At 42.9% G+C, this 17,271-nt stretch overlaps 1 protein-coding gene across 4 annotated transcripts in view; it reads right to left on the minus strand.

Annotated features, from left to right (window-relative positions):
- Window positions 1-1,320: 1,320 nt before the first annotated feature.
- The window catches only part of LOC124014020 (septin-8-A-like), a 44,336-nt gene continuing 28,385 nt past the window's right edge, over window positions 1,321-17,271 (minus strand). Inside the window, exons 7-11 of one of the 4 annotated variants that reach the window (XR_006834955.1) lie at window positions 15,059-15,227; window positions 13,991-14,123; window positions 10,369-10,538; window positions 6,620-8,270; window positions 5,847-6,347 (exon numbers count right to left, since the gene is read on the minus strand). Coding sequence is in view for 3 of the 4 variants with exons in the window: in XM_046328662.1 (XP_046184618.1) it covers window positions 1,513-1,675; window positions 10,369-10,538; window positions 13,991-14,123; window positions 15,059-15,227 (635 nt within the window). In the remaining variant the exon portion in view is untranslated. Of the gene's footprint in view, window positions 1,676-5,846; window positions 8,271-10,364; window positions 10,539-13,990; window positions 14,124-15,058; window positions 15,228-17,271 lie in introns of those variants that run through there. The other 3 variants (XM_046328662.1, XM_046328671.1, XM_046328678.1) reach the window with 3 other exon arrangements.

The following is a 17,271-nucleotide window of genomic DNA, read 5'->3' on the forward strand; positions in this document are numbered from 1 at the left end:
CAGCAGTTTTCAGTTCTTTCCACAGATTCTCGATTGGATTCAGGTCTGGATGTTGACTTGGCCATTCTAACACCTGGATATGTTTATTTTTGAACCATTCCATTGTAGATTTTGCTTTATGTTTTGGATCATTGTCTTGTTGGAAGACAAATCTCCGTCCCAGTCTCAGGTCTTTTGCAGACTCCATCAGGTTTTCTTCCAGAATGGTCCTGTATTTGGCTCCATCCATCTTCCCATCAATTTGAACCATCTTCCCTGTCCCTGCTGAAGAAAAGCAGGCCCAAACCATGATGCTCCCACCACCATGTTTGACAGTGGGGATGGTGTGTTCAGGGTGATGAGCTGTGTTGCTTTTACGCCAAACATAACGTTTTGCATTGTTGCCAAAAAGTTCAATTTTGGTTTCATCTGACCAGAGCACCTTCTTCCACATGTTTGGTGTGTCTCCCAGGTGGCTTGTGGCAAACTTTAAACAACACTTTTTATGGATATCTTTAAGAAATGGCTTTCTTCTTGCCACTCTTCCATAAAGGCCAGATTTGTGCAATATACGACTGATTGCTGTCCTATGGACAGAGTCTCCCACCTCAGCTGTAGATCTCTGCAGTTCATCCAGAGTGATCATGGGCCTCTTGGCTGCATCTCTGATCAGTCTTCTCCTTGTATGAGCTGAAAGTTTAGAGGGACGGCCAGGTCTTTGTCTGCAATAGTGTCTGCTAAATGACTTAAATGTAAATGTAAATGCTTGCACAGTGCTCCTTGGGATGTTTAAAGCTTGGGAAATCTTTTTGTATCCAAATCCGGCTTTAAACTTCTTCACACCAGTATCTCGGACCTGCCTGGTGTGTTCCTTGTTCTTCATGATGCTCTCTGCGCTTTTAACGGACCTCTGAGACTATCACAGTGCAGGTGCATTTATACGGAGACTTGATTACACACAGGTGGATTGTATTTATCATCATTAGTCATTTAGGTCAACATTGGATCATTCAGAGATCCTCACTGAACTTCTGGAGAGAGTTTGCTGCACGGAAAGTAAAGGGGCTAAATAATTTTGCATGCCCAATTTTTCAGTTTTTGATTTGTTAAAAAAAGTTTGAAATAACCAATAAATGTCGTTCCACTTCATGATTGTGTCCCACTTGTTGTTGATTCTTCACAAAAAAATACAGTTTTATATCTTTATGTTTGAAGCCTGAAATGTGGCAAAAGGTCGCAAAGTTCAAGGGGGCCGAATACTTTCGCATGGCACTGTACTTTCCACCGTAACACATTTGGGGGGGGGGGGGGGGGGGGGGGGGGGGGTTACTAAGATTGCAATGTAATATGGGAATGGCTGGTAAAAGGAAGAAGTGGGAAATTGTCCATGATCGATATGAATTGGTGATGATTGAATGAATTAAACGGTGGGTGGATATGTAGTAATTTTGGTCTCCATTTTTCTGTATGATTGCAGTTCCATGCCTTGTTGATCTCTAGACATCCCCACCTTCCCACCATGGGTCCTGAGACTCAGAAGAGGCCTTGCTTCCAGGTAGCATTGTGGACCAGGCAGGTGCAGCACTGTATGGCCTGCCACCAGCTGTCGCATTTCAAAGGCTCCACACTGGTCTTGGCCATCATTACCTTGGAGTTGGAGAGACTCACCCCAGACTGGTTCTCCGTCTTCACCGATCTGCTGAGGAAAACACAGGTAAGACACGCAACGCCTCTCTTTGCTGCTATCGCCACCCCTCACACTGTTCAAAACGCTTGAGACTGTTTGGTGTTGTGCTTTAGTGTTTGCTGTGTAATTATTTGACCAAGTTGGTGCTCATGTAAGTAAATATTAGGTAAGTATGTTAGAGGTAGTATATATACAGTAACAGTCAAATGTTTCAGTCAAACCTACTCATTCCAGTGTTTTTATTTATTTCTTTACTATTTTCTACATTGTAGAATAATAGTGAAGACATCAATACTATGAAATAACACAGTAACCAAGAAAGTGTTAAACAAATCAAAATATATTTGGGATTCTTCAAAGTAGCCACCCTTTGCCTTGATAACAGCTGTGTACACTCTTGGCATTCTCTCAACCAGCTTAATGAGGTAGTCACCGGGAAGGCCTTATTAAAAGTTAATATCTGGAATTTCTTTCCTTAATGTGTTTGAGCCAATCAGTTGTTGTGACGAGTTTTTGTGACAAGGTAGGGGTGGTATACTAAACGATATCATAACCGCCATTGATAAAAGACAGTACTGTGCAGCCGTCTTCATCGACCTTGCCAAGGCTTTCGACTCGGTCAATCACCATATTCTTATCGGCAGACTCAGTAGCCTCGGTTTTTCAGATGACTGCCTTGCCTGGTTCACCAATTACTTTGCAGACAGAGTTCAGTGTGTCAAATCGGAGGGCATGCTGTCCGGTCCTCTGGAAGTCTCTATGGGGTGCCACAGGGTTCAAACCTTGGGCCGACTCTTTTTTTCTGTATGTATAAATGATGTTGCTCTTTCTGCGGGCGATTCCCTGATCCACCTCTACGCAGACGACACCATTCTATATACTTCCGGCCCGTCCTTGGACACTGTGCTATCTAACCTCCAAACGAGCTTCAATGCCATACAACACTCCTTCCGTGGCCTCCAACTGCTCTTAAACGCTAGTAAAACCAAATGCATGCTTTTCAACCGTTCGCTGCCTGCACCCGCACGCCTGACCAGCATCACCACCCTGGATGGTTCCAACCTTGAATATGTGGACATCTATAAGTACCTAGGTGTCTGGCTAGACTGTAAACTCTCCTTCCAGACTCATATCAAACATCTCCAATCGAAAATCAAATCAAGAGTCGGCTTTCTATTCCGCAACAAAGCCTCCTTCACTCACGCCGCCAAACTTACCCTAGTAAAACTGACTATCCTACCGATCCTCGACTTCGGCGATGTCATCTACAAAATGGCTTCCAACACTCTACTCAGCAAACTGGATGCAGTTTATCACTGTGCCATCCGTTTTGTCACTAAAGCACCTTATACCACCCACCACTGCGACTTGTACGCTCTAGTCGGCTGGCCCTCTCTACATATTCGTCGCCAGACCCACTGGCTCCAGGTCATCTACAAGTCCATGCTAGGTAAAGCTCCGCCTTATCTCAGTTCACTGGTCACGATGGCAACACCCATCCGTAGCACGCGCTCCAGCAGATGTATCTCACTGATCATCCCTAAAGCCAACACCTCATTTGGCCGCCTTTCGTTCCAGTTCTCTGCTGCCTGTGACTGGAACGAATTGCAAAAATAGCTGAAGTTGGAGACTTTTATCTCCCTCACCAACTTCAAACATCTGCTATCTGAGCAGCTAACCGATCGCTGCAGCTGTACATAGTCTATCGGCAAATAGCCCACCCATTTTTACCTACCTCATCCCCATACTGTTTTTATTTATTTACTTTTCTGCTCTTTTGCACACCAATATCTCTACCTGTGCATGACCATCTGTTAATTGTTTACTCCATGTGTAACTCTGTGTTGTCTGCTCACACTGCTATGCTTTATCTTGGCCAGGTCGCAGTTGCAAATGAGAACTTGTTCTCAACTAGCCTACCTGGTTAAATAAAGGTGAAATAAAAAAATACAGAAGATAACCATATTTGGTGAAAGACCAACTCCATATTATGTCAAGAACAGCTCAAATAAGCAAAGAGAAATACAGTCCATCATTACTTTAAGACATGCAGGTCAGTCAATCTGGAAAATGATGTTAAGTGCAGTCGCAAAAACCATCAAGCGCTATGATGAAACAGGCTCTCATGAGGACCGCCACAGGAAATGAAGACCCAGAGTTACCTCTGCTGCAGAGGATCAGTTCATTAGTTTCCAGCCTCAGATTGCAGCCCAAATAAATGCTTGTTTCTTGTATTTGTTTAACACTTTCTTGGTTACTACATGATTCCATATGTGTTATTTCATAGTTGATGTCTTCACTATTATTCTACAATGTATAATATAATAAAAAGAAAGAAAAGCCCTTGAATGAGTAGGTGTGTCCAAACCTTTGACTGGTACTGTGTGTGTATATATATATTCAGTTCACAATAACACCTTTGTTCTCACTTTATCAATAAGACAGGTCTGTCTATGTTCCTGGTTGGTTCATACCATACTATGTCTATCAATACATGTTATTTTTTTACAGTTGAGTTTAAAACATGGAACCCACACACAATTAACTACATCTGTCATGTGTTTTCATTTGACAAAATCTCTTGATGTTTTGTTTTTCTGCGCCAGATTCAGAGCATCCACTGCAAGGAGATGGTTGACAAATAAGACAGTACCTCACCAGCCTGGAGTTCTCCCTGCCAGCCACAGAAGTGTACATATTTTAACATGACCAAGCAGCACCAGGATGATGAGGGGGCCTGCAGGGAGACTGGGACTCAGGTAGACCGGGAGACACAAGTTCTACGATGGTTTTGGGTGCCTATACAATGACTTGTTGGCTCTGGAGGTCAGCGGGGTTCCCCATGAGGCCCACCAGAATGTGAGCCAATAGCCTGTTGGACTGATGAACAGGTCTGAGTGCATGTGTGGGGGATTGTGTTTATATTTTGCGATTGAGGACATAGAATACCTTTATCATGAATGTGGAACTGCCTCTTCCTTACCTATTTAGAGCTTTTTATATACAATATTTTTAGTTTTTACTTCCTTGTACTAAAACATGTTTGTTCTGTTGACCTCCAAGTTATTCACTAACTACTTTTACAAAATGCTTTATTTACAAGTGACAATGTGCTGCAAAGACATTTTATTATTCATTTAAAGGTGGTCACATCTCAGAAGCAATGTGAGGAAGTGTTAACATGTGCTTCTTTATCCACCACTAGCATTGCACTTAGGTTTGGGATACAGTGGAGTATTGTAATGCTGTCAAATACATTGTCATTGATGTTACGGTTTTCCAAATTGTGTGACGATCTCGTCGGCCGTTTCTGATAAAGCAGCAATGTTACTTTTTTGCCCCCAGAATGAAGCTATAACAGAGAAACATTACATTTCATGATCACACTTGTTAATGAAAATTATCCATAAGCCATCATCCCTTTCCACCTTTTCCAAACTGACAAAATGACTGAATTCCATACACATGATTACGCAATATAGTCTGCCATTTCGATTGGTCATGTTGGTAAATGGATGACAGAGCTCTGTTCTACTTTGGGTTGGGTTTTATAATCATGTTTTTGAATTTGCCCTCAGGAGAAAATAGAATTCATGCTCCAACCTCTTACAATCCAGTAAATAAATGTTCCCCCTCCCAAATCCAATAAGACATGTACAAAGCACATCTTTCATCCCATCATAATACAACTTGTGATTTGAAAAGGCAGTAGCTTAAAGCAAATGACATGGAATGAAATTGACATTTGCTCATAAAGGCCTAACAAATAATATGTTTCAAATGAAGTGGTTAAAAGAAACCTTAAATAGGGAAGTGCTTTGAGGTTCGCTGGGAGGAGTACGACAGGGTCATCAGTGAGCTATCTGGATGACACTGGCACAGCACGAACCTGAGGGCTAACCCACTGCAGAGGTCAGCATGTGGTGGGGTAGAGCACAGAGTAACATCCTCTTTCAACCATTGGTCATGGCCCATTTCCCAAAAGGAAAGGTTAAAACCAGAGGGCTACTCTTACTGCACGGATACCATGAGCTCTCCATTTCTATTGGCCTAAACTTACCTACTGAACAACTTCTCAAAGGGGTTTTGAGCAGATATGCAAAAATAACAGCTGTCGTCTCTCTCGAACTACACACTAGTTCTCTTAACAATCAAATCAATCATGGGATAGGGACACATCCAAGGCGAGAGCTTGCATTTATTTCCAATAAAGTGAGTGAGTACATCTTTCTTCTAGCCTTTCGATGTAAACATTTCTATTGTAAGTCGTGGCCTCTATTAGACGCTGCTTTGCATATGGGTAGTGTAAACTGACTTCTCACATCAATGGCTTATGGTACATCACAAACATACAGCATTATGTGCTTCATCATATACATTTTAATAAAACCACGTAAGCTCAAAATATTACCATACATGTTTCTGGATGAATATAAAAAGCACCAGTATTTATTGTATATTTTGGACTAGTTTACTCGATGGTACCTACATATACGTGTTTGCAAAAATATAAATATACAGGTATTGTACTTATCAGTTTTGTTATCACTATTCATGACTAAGGTCTGGTCTAATTTGGCACAGAATTCAGACCCCACTCTATAAGGTGTATCGCCACTGTCTAACGTCAGATAGCAGAACACTGGTGTATGGCCACTGTCTAACGTCAGATAGAGGAACCCTGGTGTATGGCCACTGTCTAACGTCAGATAGAGGACCCTGGTGTATGGCCACTGTCTAACATCAGATAGAGGAACCCTGGTGTATGGCCACTGTCTAACGTCAGATAGAGGAACCCTGGTGTATGGCCACTGTCTAACGTCAGATAGAGGAACCCTGGTGTATGGCCACTGTCTAACGTCAGATAGCAGAACCGTGGTGTATGGCCACTGTCTAACGTCAGATAGCAGAACCCTGGTGTATGGCCACTGTCTAACGTCAGATAGAGGAAACCTGGTGTATGGCCACTGTCTAACGTCAGATAGAGGAACCCTGGTGTATGGCCACTGTCTAACGTCAGATAGAGGAAACCTGGTGTATGGCCACTGTCTAACGTCAGATAGCAGAACCCTGGTGTATGGCCACTGTCTAACGTCAGATAGCAGAACCCTGGTGTATGGCCACTGTCTAACGTCAGATAGAGGAAACCTGGTGTATGGCCACTGTCTAACGTCAGATAGCAGAACCCTGGTGTATGGCCACTGTCTAACGTCAGATAGCAGAACCCTGGTGTATGGCCACTGTCTAACGTCAGATAGCAGAACCCTGGTGTATGGCCACTGTCTAACGTCAGATAGCAGAACACTGGTGTATGGCCACTGTCTAACGTCAGATAGAGGAAACCTGGTGTATGGCCACTGTCTAACGTCAGATAGAGGAAACCTGGTGTATGGCCACTGTCTAACGTCAGATAGCAGAACCCTGGTGTATGGCCACTGTCTAACGTCAGATAGAGGAAACCTGGTGTATGGCCACTGTCTAACGTCAGATAGCAGAACCCTTGTGTATGGCCACTGTCTAACGTCAGATAGCAGAACCCTGGTGTATGGCCACTGTCTAACGTCAGATAGAGGAACCCTGGTGTATGGCCACTGTCTAACGTCAGATAGAGGAACACTGGTGTATGGCCACTGTCTAACGTCAGATAGAGGAAACCTGGTGTATGGCCACTGTCTAACGTCAGATAGCAGAACCCTGGTGTATGGCCACTGTCTAACGTCAGATAGCAGAACCCTGGTGTATGGCCACTGTCTAACGTCAGATAGCAGAACACTGGTGTATGGCCACTGTCTAACGTCAGAGAGGAAACCTGGTGTATGGCCACTGTCTAACGTCAGATAGCAGAACCCTGGTGTATGGCCACTGTCTAACGTTAGATAGCAGAACCCTGGTGTATGGCCACTGTCTAACGTCAGATAGAGGACCCTGGTGTATGGCCACTGTCTAACGTCAGATAGAGGACCCTGGTGTATGGCCACTGTCTAACGTCAGATAGAGGACCCTGGTGTATGGCCACTGTCTAACGTCAGATAGAGGACCCTGGTGTATGGCCACTGTCTAACGTCAGATAGAGGAACACTGGTGTATGGCCACTGTCTAACGTTAGATAGCAGAACCCTGGTGTATGGCCACTGTCTAACGTCAGATAGAGGAACCCTGGTGTATGGCTGGTGGTGAGTTGAGTTCACCTACACTACCAGTAAATGCTTAGCCATTAACATTACATTAACTGACAACATGGGAGAACAAGGTAATACATGTCAGTACCAAAAAGCATTGCATGTTGAAAGTCCATGATTTGTTGTGCCTTCAGTCACAAAACCAGTGAGGGTGAGCAAAACAGATCAGTAAGTCTCAAACAAGAAAAAGAAAAACCGAACAAAATGTATTTAAAAAAAAGAAGACAAATCATAACATGAATGATCCAGAAGGGAATGGCCACTTTCAGCGAGTCAGCTCTCTCGCTCAATCTCTTCAGATCCTGTCCCATCAGCATCTTTGGTCCATGTGTACATTGTCATGAAGGAATGTATTTAAAAAAAAATGTCGACATCGCTATGATGATGGAAGACAAATCCATGGTTGGCTTGGGCCCATATATTAACTGAAAGAAAATGACAAAGGAAATGACAATGACAAAATAAAGTGAATGAAAACACTGCAGTGAAATGATGCAGTGAAAATGCATACCACATTCACATTCTTTCAGAAAAATGTCTGACTTCATGAAGGTAAAGTATAATGAAAGTGAAATGAAAGAATAGAGAAAATAAGTGGATTGTCCCTCAGAGAATCATAACTTCAGTACAGCAGAATAAATGAAAGAGAGGCAATTCTCAGAGCTCTCAAGGGAGGGAGCCCTTCAAACCCATTGTGAAGAAAAACACTTTATGGCACTGTAAATGTAAAGTTCTAACATAAAAACAGGGTTTCTCAACTAAACATTACTTTGGCCTACAATAATGTAGTTTAAAAAAATCCAAGCACTACCTCTGGAACTATAGAATCTGTCAGACTAACCCCAAAACGGATCAACTGTTTCACTAATATAACTGCCATTGCACATACACTACATGGCCCAAATTATGCAGACACCTGCTTGTCGAACATCTCATTCCAAAATCATGGGCATTAATATGGAGTTGGTCTGCCATTTGCTGCAATAACAGCCTCCACGGTTCTGGGAAGGTTTTCCCCTAGATGTGGGGATTTGCTTCCATTCAGCCACAAGAGCATTAGCGAGGTTGGGCACGGATGTTGGGCATTAGTCCTGGCTCACAGTCGGCGTTCCAATTCATCCCAAAGGTGTTCGATGGGGTTGAGGTCAGGGCTCTGTGCAGGCCAGCCAAGTTCTTCTACACCAATCTTGACAAACCACTTCTGTATGGACCTCGCTTTGTGCACTGGGGCATTGTGATGCTGAAACAGGAAAAGTCCTTCCCTGAACAGAATCATCTAGAATGTCATTGTATGCTGAAGCGTTAACATTTCCCTTTACTGGAACTAAGGGGCCCAGCCCGAACCATGGTCAACAGGCCCCAGACCATTATTCCCCCTCCACCAAACTGTACAGTTGGCACTATGCATTGGGGCAGGTAGCGTGATTCATCACTCCAGAAAATGCATTTCCACTGCTCTAGTGTCCAATTGCGGTGAGCTTTACACCACTCCAGCCAATGCTTGACATTGGGCATTGTGAACTTAGGCTTGTGTGCATGCGACTGCTCACAAAGCTCCCAACCAACAGTTCTTGTGCTGATGTTGCTTCCAGCGGCAGTTTGGAACTCGGTAGTCAGTGTTGCAACCGAGAACAGCAATCTGAGACGCTGTTCCTTCTAGAAGTTTCCACTTCACAATAACAGCCCTTACAAATGACCGGTGCATCTCTAGCAGGCCAGAAATTTGACCAACTGACTTGTTGGAAAGGTGGCATCCTATGACAGTGCCAAGTTGAAAGTCACTGAGCTCTTCAGTACAGGCCATTCTACTGCCAATGTTTAGCTATGGCTGTGTGCTAGATTTTATACAGCTGTCAGCTACTGGTGTGGCTTACATAGCAGAATCCATTCATTTGAAAGGAAGTCCACATACTTGTATATAAACTCAGTACCGGTACTCAGTTTATTAGGTACACCACAGTGTATTATCCACTACTTGATGTTGCCTCACAGAGAACCTGCCTCTCCAACCAACCTGCCTCTCCAACCAACCTGCCTCTCCAACCAACCTGCCTCTCCAACCAACCTGCCTCTCCAACCAACCTGCCTCTCCAACCAACCTGCCTCTCCAACCAACCTGCCTCTCCAACCAACCTGCCTCTCCAACCAACCTGCCTCTCCAACCAACCTGCCTCTCCAACCAACCTGCCTCTCCAACCAACCTGCCTCTCCAACCAACCTGCCTCTCCAACCTGCCTCTCATATTCACATAACGCTATTTCAGTATACAATAAACACTGCACCCTGGTATGCACCTTAGGGGGAGCAGAGAAGAATACCACATGGGATCTCGACACAGACTCAGCCATCTCTTTACAGCTTCTGCTTCTCACATAGTTTAAGTCAATCCACTACTCCTTGCGATCTCAATTCACTCCTCTTGGGGAAAAAGGAAGTGAAAGCTAAACCTAACCTAAGAGAGGTTGAGGTTTGGGAGGAACATAGGGAGAGAGAGTGAGATGAAAAGAGATGGAAAGCACTTACTTTTTTTTGTCCTTGTCCTTCTTGAGTGGCTGGGCTAAGGACAATGTCTCAGCTGCCACTTTCCTGCGGTTGAAGGCGTTCATTTCCTCCTCCAGGTCTCGCCTCTTCTCCTCCACCTTCCTCTTCTCCTCCTGGTGCATGTGCTTCAGCTGCTCAAACTTGTTGTGTAACTGATAGCGGCAGAAAGAGATGCTATCAGGCCAAGAGCAAAAACTTGATCCACAATCCAAACACATATTGAAAGTTCTGCACAGGTATAAACATGCCCTGTTACATTTTACTGTATGTACAGTGCCTTCAGAAAGTATTCACACCCCTTGAGTTTTTCCACATTTTCCTGTGTTACAAACTGTGATTAAAATGGATTTTTTTAATTTATTAATCAACGATCTACACAAAATACTCTAATGTCAAAGTGGCAGAACATTTTTTACTTTATTTTTTTATTAACCTGTTAAGACTCTAGGGGCAGTATTTCATTTTTGGATAAAAAGACATGCCCGTTTTAAGCGCAATATTTTGTCACGAAAAGATGCTCGACTATGCTTGGTTGATAGTTTTGGAAAGAAGACACTCTGACGTTTCCAGAACTGTAAAGATTTTCACTGTGAGTGCCATAGAACAGAATCTACAGGCAAAACCAAGATGTTTGAGTGACCAGGAAATCAACAGGATTTCTGGAGGCACGTTTTCCATGATCTCCTTATATGGCTGTGAATGCGACAGGAATGAACGGACACTTCCTATCGTTTCCCCCAGGTGTCTGCAGCATTGTGACGTATTTGTAGGCATATCATTGGAAGATTGACCATAAGAGCCTACAATTACCAAGTGTCCCGCACGGTGTCTGCGTGGAAATTGGTGCGCAAAAGTCAGGTACCAGTATTTTTCCATCCGAATCAGAGAAGAATGCACGCTTCCAGGGAAGGGATTTCAATGAAGAGATATATGACAAAACACCTTGAGGATTGATTCAAACAACGTTTTCCATGTTTCAGTCGATATTATGGAGTTAATTCGGAAAAAAGTTTGACGTTTAGGTGACTGAATTTTCGGTTAGTTTCGGTAGCCAAATGCATAGTAACAAAACGGAACGTTGTGTCCTACACAAGCATCTTTCAGGAAAAACTGGACATCTGCTATGTAACTGAGAGTCTCCTCATTGAAACATCTGAAGTTCTTCAAAGGTAAATTATTTTATTTGATCCCTTTGCTGGTTTTTGTGAATGTTGCGTGCTAAATGCTAACGCTAAATGCTAAGCTAGCTATCACCACTCTTACACAAATTATTGATTTTCTCTGGTTCTAAAGCATATTTTGAAAATCTGAGACGACAGGATTGTTAAGAAAAGGATAAGCTTGAGGATAGGCATATTTATTTCATTTAATTTGCAATTTTCAGAAATTGCTAATTTTGCGTTATGGTAATGAGCTTGAGGTTGTAGTCACGATCCCGGATCCGGGATGGGGCGGACTAAGAGGTTTTAACAGAAAATTAAACACTCATATCTTGATGAGATACATATTCAACCTCCTGAGTCAAGACATGTTAGAATCACATTTGGCTGCAATTACAGCTGTACGTCTTTAAGAGCTTTGCACCACTGGATTGTACAATATTTGCTCATAATTCTTTAAAAAAGTATTCATGCTCGGTCAAGTTAGTTGTTGATCATTGCTAGAAAACCATTTAAGTCTTGCCATAGATTTAAGACGATTTAAGTCAAAACTAACTCGGCCACTCAGGAACATTCAATGACATCTTGGTAAGCAACTCCACTGTATATTTGGCCTTGTGTTTTAGGTTATTGTCCTGCTGAAAGGTGAATGTGTCTCCCAGTGTCTGTTGGAAAGCAGACTGAACCAGGTTTTCCTCTAGGATTTTTCCTGTGATTTGCCCTTTTCCGTTTCTTTTAATCCTCAAAAAAACCTCCCTTGTCCTTTTTTAAAACCTTTATTTAACTAGGCAAGTAGTCAGTTAAGAACAGATTCTTATTTACAATGATGGTCTACCCCGGCCAAACCCTAACCTGGACAATGCTGGGCCATGGGACTCATGGGACTCCCGATCACAGCCGGTTCTGGAATCAAACCAGGAATCACTGATGCAGTGCCTTAGACTGCTGCACCACTTGGGACCCCACAAACATAACACTTTTATTCAGGACAAAAAGTTAATTTATTTTGCCACATTTTTTGCAGTATTACTTTAGTGCCTTATTGCAAACAGGATGCATGTTTTGGAATATGTGTGTTCTGTACAGGCTTCCTTCAATGTTGTTGATCCATCTTCAGTTTTCTCACAGCCATTAAACTCTAACTGTTTTAAAGTCACCATTGGCCTCATGGTGAAATCCCTGAGCAGTTTCCTTTCACTCTGAAAACTGAGTTAGGAAGGACGCCTGTATCTTTGTAGTGACTGGGTGTATTGATACACCATCCAAAGTGTAATTGACAACTTCACCATGCACATTTTATTTTTGACCCATCTACCAATTGGTGACCTTCTTTGCGAACCACTCACTGCTCGACCTTACATATGTGTGGGGTACAGAGATGAGGTAGTCATTCCAATTGTATTTTTAATTATTATTTTTTTTAAATGTACTCTTTATTTAACTAGGAAAGTCAGTTAAGAACAAATGTCTATTTACAATGACGGCCCTCCGGGGAACAGTAGCTACCTTGTTCATGGGCAGAGCGACAGAATTTTACCTTGTCATCTCGGGGATTTGATCCCCAATGCTCTAACCACTAGGCTACCTGCCGCCCCTAATAGTGAGTCCAAGCTACTTATGTGACTTGTTAAGCAAGACATTTCAGCTTTTCATTTTTTATTAATTTATAAACATTTCTAAAAACACAATTCCACTTTGACGTTATGGGCTATTGTGTGTAGATCAGTGACACCAAATCTCAATTTAATAAACTTTAAATTCAGGCTGTAACACAACAAAACGTGGAAAAAGTCCAGAGGTGTGAATACTTTCTGAAGGCACTGTAGGTTTCAATGTCAAGCTCACCTTATCTACATGTAACTGACAAAATAAAGGAAACCACCACAAACCACCACAGGAAACCACCACAAGCCAGAACAGCTTCAATGTATCTTCCATACATTCTACAAGTGTCTGGAACTCTATTGGAGGGATTCAATAAATTCCATAATTTTGTGTTTTTGTTGATGGTGGTTTCAGCTGCTGCTGTCTCAGGCGCCCCTCCAGTATCTCACCTAAGTGTTCGATTGGTTTGAGATCTGGTGACTGAGACGGCCAGGGCATATGGTTTACATCGTTTTCATGCTCATCAAACCATTCAGTGACCACTCATGCCCTGTGGATGGGGGCATAGCCATGATGACCAAAATAATGGCCTGCCCAGCATTTTTATACATGACCCTAAGCATAATGGTATGTTAATTACTTAACTCAGGAACCACACGACTGCTTTCAATATTCTTTGTATCCCTCATTTACTGCCAAAATAATGTTCCCATTATTTTTGGCAGTTACCTGTATGCACACATATTTACAGTATATGGAAGTGAATCCTCAATAAGACAGCAAACCCATTTACTGAACTACTTCACCCCCCCATTCCCAGCCAGCAGCTACACCCTCACCTCTCTCTCCTTCTCTTTCAGCTCTGCCTCAGTCTCCTTCACTTTGTTGACAAACATCTGTCGCATCTCCTCCTCTTTCTTCTGCAGGTCTCCCATGAACTCTTTCCTCTTGGCCTCATAGGTCTCCTGGAGACTGTGGACAGGGAAGAGAGAGAAGGAGAAATGGATTACTACATCTGAGCCTAACTACAGTACACCTCTGACTAACACAGGGTTCAAATCACTCACAGAAAGAGCATCTTTACATGCTGAAATCTGAGATTATTTGGTCCGCTTCCCCAGTAACATATCAAATCAAAATCAAATCAAATGTATTTATATAGCCCTTCGTACATCAGCTGATATCTCAAAGTGCTGTACAGAAACCCAGCCTAAAACCCCAAACAATGCAGGTGTAGAAGCACGGTGGCTAGGAAAAACTCCCTAGAAAGGCCAAAACCTAGGAAGAAACCTAGAGAGGAACCAGAGAGGAACCAGGCTATATGACTAGCTTGATTGTTAATTTCACAGACAAACTGAAATGGTCCCACCACACAGTGTGGTGAAGGCGCAATAGCGCCTCTTCAACCTCAGGAGGCTGAAGAAATTTGACTTGTCACCCAAAACCCTGACAAAGTTTTACAGATACACAATCGAGAGCAACCTGTCGGTTGTATCACTGCTTGGTATGGCAACTGCACCGCCCTCAACCACAAGGCACTCCAGAGGGTGGTGTGGTCTACACACCATCACCGGGGGCAAACTACCTGCCCTCCATGACACCTACAGCACCTGATGCCACATATCTTACATCATATGTATATTCTGTATTTTAGACCATCTACTGCACCTTGCCTATGCCGCTACGACATCGCTCATCCATATTCTTATATGTACATATTCTCATTCACCCCTTTAGATGTGTGTGTATTAGGTAGTTGTTGGTGAATTGTTAGATATTACTGCACTGTCAGAACTAGAAGCACAAGCATTTTGCTACACTCGCATTAACATCTGCGAACCATGTGTATGTGACCAATAACATTTGATTTGAGTTTGTGTGTTCTGTTCTCAGCCTTGCTGCCTCACCTGAACGGCTGACAGTCAGGGTCTGTATCTGTGAATCCCATCTCCTCCAGTTTGCAGCGGCGGTAGAGCTCGTAGTGTCTGGCATGAGTCTGCTCTCTCAGATCCTCCATGTTCACCCTGATCAGCATCTCACGCAGCTTCACAAAGTCACAGTGGCTCTCGTTCTCCACTGGACGGGACAGCACAGAGACAATACAATGTCAATGAGCCTGTTACTAATGTCTTTCGGGGGACACATGGCTCTTGACCTTCGCCTCTCCCAAATCTGTACTGGAGTTGCAGCGATAAGACAAGACTAACTACCAATTGGATACCACGAAATTGGGGGAAAAAAAGGGAGACAAAAATATATTTGTTTTTATTAATGTCTCGCGGGCCGGATTGAAGTGCCCGGCGGGCCGTAATTTGCCTCCCCCCTTCATCTAGAGGGTAGTGTACATTAATTATTACACTTCTGGATGTTTATGTTCCACTAACTCTGAGAAAAAGCTCTCTCATGCATCCCATTGTGTGGACTGGAACAGGAAGCATTTCCTGCTTTCTGACTGACATAAGTAGGGAAGAATTTGCCCTGGAGAAGACCAGAGGGAGCACATGGGCTACAGTGGTATATTGTAGGATATAGTGGAACTAAATATCAACCCCAGCTGTGAGCGCTGTGCTGGATGTAAGGATGTTGCTAAAAATAGTGCCAATTAGAGAGGCATTTCGCGCGGAACATGATTACATTCCACATGATAGCCACTACACCGTGAGGGTAAAACATCCTTCAGTAAACAGAGACTGTGAAAATACTGTTTGAGGGAGAAATGACACACAAACAAATTAACTCCACTTTGAAGAATTTGAGGAGGAAAAATGGTTGATGACATCTGGCATCTAACAACCTCTCTGGTAAACTCTCCCCGTTGAGATCTGAGGTGATGACCCCTGCCCAAAGCCCCCAGAAATCCTGAGCCGCCAGGGCAGGGGATTCACACATTACACACACTGTACAGAAATAGCTGGGAGGGAAGAAATACCAGCGGTCTGCTATCTGTCATAGTCGTCTGGGCGTCACAAAAAACAGCAGTGAGATCCTGGGGTGAGATTAGTAAAAGCCCTCAAAAGTCATTTTTGTTTTTGTAAAGACTTTCTCTGTTTCTGGGTTATAATAACCCACAAATTACTTAGGAAAACAATCAAAACAGTTTTCCTATGGGGTTCGGACTAAAACTGACTATCTTAGCGACGGAGATTCAATCAAGTAAACACAACATAACATGATTTCGACACCCACTATCTCATATACGATTAGCATTCGTGAAACATTATTTTGTTAAAATATTATTTGAAAATGTAAGTTAATTGATTGCTCCTGAACTGGCCATTTGAATTTATAGGATTCAGATAATATTCAATAAATATAGTACCAACATCCAAATTGGACCAAACTTCTTCCTACCAATGAGTAAGACATTAGGAATCCATTTTTTGTCAAAAGCCACCAACGTACCCCCCCACACCCCATGCCAATCCCACCTCAACAACCAGTACGCAGTATCAGTTCTCTGTTTGACAAGTATGAAGCTGCGGCTTGGAGTATTGCTTCTCCCTACTATGTAATGTATTCCCTGTGAATCTGGTGATGTATCACTCCCACTGAAATTAGTAATTAAAATCACATTTTTGGAGGGAGTCAAAAGCCACCCACGGACCAGACCCTCCACACCAATCTCACACCTACAACCAAATCAGTTCTCCATGTTTGACAAGTATAATGAAGCTGTGGCTTGGAGTATTGCATCTCCATACTATGTAATGTATTCCCTGTGAATCTGGTGATGTTATTTTCCCCTCGTCAGGGAATTAATAATTGAAGTCGCTTGCATTATTTATCATAAAGTACCGTAAAACTTAAATTAATAGCCCCAGCGTTGCCTAAATCACTGAACACAACAGGCGCTTAGAGACAGGCTTCTATTTAAGCTTGGTGTCTATTTCCTTAATGTACACATATTTTGCTCATTTGCATAGTTAACTGTTCAATTCCAGCATTCACTTCCAGCATTTTAATCAATGTCTTCTTTGCACATTGTCACGTTTCTTTTGTATGAGCATGCCTCCATTTCAGAATAATACTATTTTTCCTTGACAGAATAATTATTCTCCTCTGACTGTGCATGTTCGGCGATCTTTCTTTCGCCACTAGAGGGCGAACTAACACTTTCTGG

The sequence above is a fragment of the Oncorhynchus gorbuscha genome, linkage group LG02, assembly GCF_021184085.1.
Source record: "Oncorhynchus gorbuscha isolate QuinsamMale2020 ecotype Even-year linkage group LG02, OgorEven_v1.0, whole genome shotgun sequence".
Classification (NCBI taxonomy): Eukaryota; Metazoa; Chordata; class Actinopteri; order Salmoniformes; family Salmonidae; genus Oncorhynchus; species Oncorhynchus gorbuscha.